Here is a 4,657-nt window from a genome sequence, read left to right as displayed (position 1 = left end):
GGCGAGGGAGATGGCTGAAATATGCTGTATTTGCTCTCAAGCAAATGTCGGCCTTTCTAGTAATACATAGCTTTAATCATGTGGAAACTCAGATGTGGGATGAAGCCTTATCTGGTGTTGAGACACTACAAGAAGAGAACACGATGTTCTTATCTTCTTCTTGTAGCTTCTCAACATCAGATCAGACGTGTAGACACAAATCCATCTCTGGTTGGTGATGGATAAAATTGTAATATTGTAATTTGTATCGCAATATTACTGTCGAAACTATTTGCGGAGTATTGTAATAATCTGTAGTTTTAATCATGTAAAAACTTAGATGGTTTTGTGCCTGATCTGATGTTGAGTGGCTATATGAAAAAGAGAAAATGTCAATAAGAAACTAAGTATGTAACTCGTCTGTGTGCAAAATGCTCTACAGATACAGAGAAAGGTTCATGAAAGATCTGTGTAAAAGTCCGTAGACGTTAATAAAAATTGTGTTCGTGATGAAAGTTTGTTGTGCCTTTTCTATTCTTGTTACGCAAATGCATATACATTGTAGTCATTTGAACTTAAAATTTGTCTTTGTATTGTCCTTGATAGTTTTTAAGTTTGAATACTAATGTTCGATTGTTGTCATGTTCTGTAGACAAACACTATAAGCTACTACCTGGCCCGCATATGCTATTCAATGTCTGCATTGTCGATCATTATCAAATGCAAATACTGACAACAATGCCGTATTCCTGTCCCAATACAGCATTGATTTGTCATCTTAAGTACTACTTCACCAGCCAGGTCTGTGAGTCCTCAAAGACTTGATTTCGAGGCTTAGTAGCCTTCTAGAACATTCGGAACAACACTTACGTCAGCCTGTTGATATTGTGTGTGAAATACGGGGCTATCTTTAACCTGACGATGCAAATGTTACATCATCCACAGATGTCCAGAAAGTACCCCAAAAGTGCTAAAGATGAAGATTACATAAAGTCCATATGAAATACAAAATGGCTTTGGGATATTTATCATGTTATTCCATCGCTAAAAACGTTTCTACTTCTTACCATAGTAATTATAACTACGCGTAGTTCATCATTATCATCATATCGTTCCGTGCCAGTACTGCATATAGGGCTTATTCAGTCACGTGACCCCCATCTCAGCAACCGGATTCGGCGGCCATCTTGGGGTCCATGCACTGCGCTGCGAGGCGCTGCGTGCTCAAGCGATCTCTTCTTGTTCAGTTTCTTCAATTGCGATCCACATTTTTGTTCAAAAGTGCCTGCATGTTCATCATGGTGTTTTGCCTGATTGTCGGCTGTGGGAGTAGAACGGGTGCAGCACACAAACATCGCGAAAAGGTAAACTTTAAGTTGTTCCGTGTTCCCCGCGTGATAACTGGTCAGGGGAAATATGTGGAGGAGCTGACAACAGATCGCCGTAGACAATGGATTTCTGCCATTAGCAGAGCAGATTTATCGGAGGAAAAGCTAACAAATGAACGTGTATGTGGCAAACACTTTGTCTCTGGACAACCCAGCAAAGACTGGGATAAATTTAACGTGGACTGGGTACCATCTATCAACCTCGGGCATAACAAGAAAGAAGTGGCGGGGACAGGCGCCCAGAGGGCCGAGCGAGCCAAGCGATCAGCTCGGCGACGAAAACTCCGAGAACACGCTGAGCCAGTAGTTTCCAAGAAAGTGAAAAGGGATCCCCCTGATGACTTAGAACAAGATCAGCCTGAAAACTGTCCCATCGAACCCGTGATGGTACCTGCTTCCACTGAGGTTTTGGATGCTCCTGAGGACTTAGAACAAGATCAGCCTGAAAACTGTCCCATCGAACCCGTGATGGTACCTGCTTCCACTGAGGTTTTGGATGCTCCTGACTCAGAGATGGAAACACAGACTCCCTCCAGTTCTGACAAATGTACACAGACAACAGAGTTTGCTTATCTGTTTATGGAAACAAAGGCAGTGCAGGATTTTACTGAGAACTACTTTACTGACTGTCGCGACAGTGATGACAGGGTGAGATTTTACACTGGTTTGCCAGCCTTTGACACATTAAAGATAATTTTTGATTTTGTTGCACCAAATGTATCCAGGAAGACCAAAACCTTGACGCCATTTCAGGAGTTTGTGATGGTCTTGGTGAAACTCAGACTCAATCCGCCTCAACAAGATCTGGCGTATCGATTCAATATCAGTCAGCCTACTGTGTCAAGGGTTTTCTGGTCATGGATGATTGTGATGGACATACGTCTGACACCTCTTATCAAGTGGCCTGAACGAGAGGCAATCATCCGTACCATGCCAGCTTGTTTTCGAGACGCATTTGGGAGTAAAGTCACTATCATCATTGACTGTTTTGAAGTTTTCATTGAAAGGCCTTCTAATCTGCTCGCAAGAGGCCAGACCTTCAGTAACTACAAGAACCACAACACAGTTAAAGTACTGGTAGGCATCACACCACAAGGATCCATCTGTTTTGTGTCTAGGACATGGGGTGGCCGCACATCTGACAAGCACCTTACTTCAAACTGTGGTCTGTTGGACAAGCTGAAACCTGGTGACTTAGTCATGGCTGATCGCGGTTTCACAATTGAAGAGAGCCTTTCTCTACACCAAGTGAAGCTGGCCATTCCTACATTCACTCGTGGTAGCAAACAACTTGATCCTGCTGACATTGAGCAAACGCGAGGCATTGCGAATGTGAGGATCCATGTCGAACGTGTGATCGGACAGTTGAAGCAAAAATACACAATGCTGCAGGGAACACTGGAGATCCATTATGTGAGCCTTACCGCTGGATCCACAGAGCCAATGGTGGATAAAATTGTCAGAGTGTGTTCTGCCCTAGCAAACCTGTGTCCTTCAGTTGTACCCTTCACATAAATGGACACAGGTGTCACTGTGTGTTAGGACACCATTAACTCAGCCTTTACATGGTATGTTGACACAGGTAGAATGCTGTCCAATGACACGGATGGACACATCATGGATCCTCCATCACATTTGCAATGCCTTGTTTGCTAACCGCTGATAGGTAGGAAGTAATAAATAGGTGATCAGTTTTCAATTCATAGATTTATTACGATATTTCACATAACTGTTTTAATCTTTTGCTAAGACTTATTTTGTTGACTGTTAGACAGTGGAGAAATACAGTGAGATGAAGATGTGTCAGCTATCACATTCTAAGGAAACAGATTCAGGCTATGACAATAGCAATAATATAATAGGAAGAAATAACTGAACTGTGTTACAATCTTTTGAAAAGACTAATATAATGTTCAATAGAGTAGTTTCTCATTCACTTCTTTAAATTACTGATGCTGTCTATGTCATTAACAGTAATGCAGGACTCTATTTGTCTTTGTGTAGTAAGGTGCAGTTAGATCACATACATTCACTGTACAGGATAGCACTTAGTCAACTTTGTGTACATATTGCCACACAGATATTGCTACTTGAGCTACAGGGTGTGATAAACTTAAGTTAATGACATGTTGACTGCCAATAAAAGTGTTGAACATACATTCATTTCTATTTTCATACATCATGCATTGCCCTGATAGCAATGAAATGGAGATTAGAGAGTACAAATCCACACTTTTGTAGATATGGTTTATCTTGTAGCAGTCTTCTGGAGCAAAACCTCATAACTGCAAGGCGTGTTGGAGTGAGGCACCTGCATCTCTACCGGGTGAGACTGGAGGCTTACAGTTACACTGTAAACAGGGGAAGAACAAGGTTACTATGTAAAAAAAAAAGATTTAACAACAACACTATCTCTAGTCTAGGGCAACTTGGAATAACACGTATGAAAACAAGGAATCTTACTCACCTGTTATGACTCATACACCCCATAGTGCCTTCTCAACTTCATCCTTCTCTAGTACCAGGATGTGGGAGGGGGGCTGCTGGTTTGGACTGGAGACTTGCACTGTAAACAGGGGAAGAACAAGGTTAATAGTGAAAAACAACAACAGATTTTAGTAACAACACCATGTCTAGGATAACTTGGGATAACATGTGTAAAGATGAGGAATCTTTCTCACCTGTAACTGTGCCATCCTGTGTAACTGTTCAGTATGTTGGAAACAGTTCCAGCTTTCCAGTTTTGAAGCATCTCCACAGATGTCCCCTCATCTCATTCTGGTCTATCCGCACAGACTGAGGCAGTACCCCATATGCCAGACAGGTTGCAAATGCAATCGCAAATACGCCACAGTCTGATGAATTTGGCTGTTGCTGCACAGCAACTACCCGAAGGCCGATATAATTGTCTGCCCCAACTAAGCATTTAACCTGTTCTTCCACCTCAGTTTGGATTTCATTGTGAAACAGGCTATCGTACAGGTCAACAAGTCCGTCAGTACTCTTCACAGTACTTGTACAGACCCAATGGTCCCTTCCTGTATGGAGGATTTGTACAAACGGGTTCTTAACTTGTGCAAATGTTCGCCAGGGTCCGAGAGTTGTCCTTTGCAATCCATCTAGAGCTGGATTTATCTTTTTAAGGAGGATGTGGGCATTGTGTATAATATCACAGTCTAGCCACCCGGCTGGATTAGATATCAGGTTGAAGTGTTCATGGGTCATGTGGCATGTGACTGCAAACCTTTCTATGTGGTTGTTCTTTCCCACACCTGTGATAGCCAGTCCAT

The 4,657-nt window shown here is 42.3% G+C and overlaps 1 protein-coding gene across 1 annotated transcript; it reads left to right on the top strand.

Annotated features, from left to right (window-relative positions):
* The first annotated feature begins 1,277 nt into the window (after positions 1-1,277).
* On the top strand, positions 1,278-3,747 carry LOC118413732. Its single transcript, XM_035817260.1, has one exon. It carries the CDS (start codon positions 1,278-1,280, stop codon positions 2,880-2,882), a length of 1,605 nt encoding a protein of 534 aa, XP_035673153.1. The 3' UTR covers positions 2,883-3,747.
* Positions 3,748-4,657: the final 910 nt, after the last annotated feature.

The sequence above is a fragment of the Branchiostoma floridae genome, chromosome 4, assembly GCF_000003815.2.
Source record: "Branchiostoma floridae strain S238N-H82 chromosome 4, Bfl_VNyyK, whole genome shotgun sequence".
Taxonomy (NCBI): domain Eukaryota; kingdom Metazoa; phylum Chordata; class Leptocardii; order Amphioxiformes; family Branchiostomatidae; genus Branchiostoma; species Branchiostoma floridae.
Note: the sequence above shows the minus strand (reverse complement) of the source record. Positions and strands in the feature narration are given on the sequence as shown.

Excerpts from the sequence above, each read along its gene's own strand:
- LOC118413732 (XM_035817260.1), top strand. The coding sequence starts at position 1,278 with ATGGTGTTTTGCCTGATTGTCGGCTGTGGGAGTAGAACGGGTGCAGCA.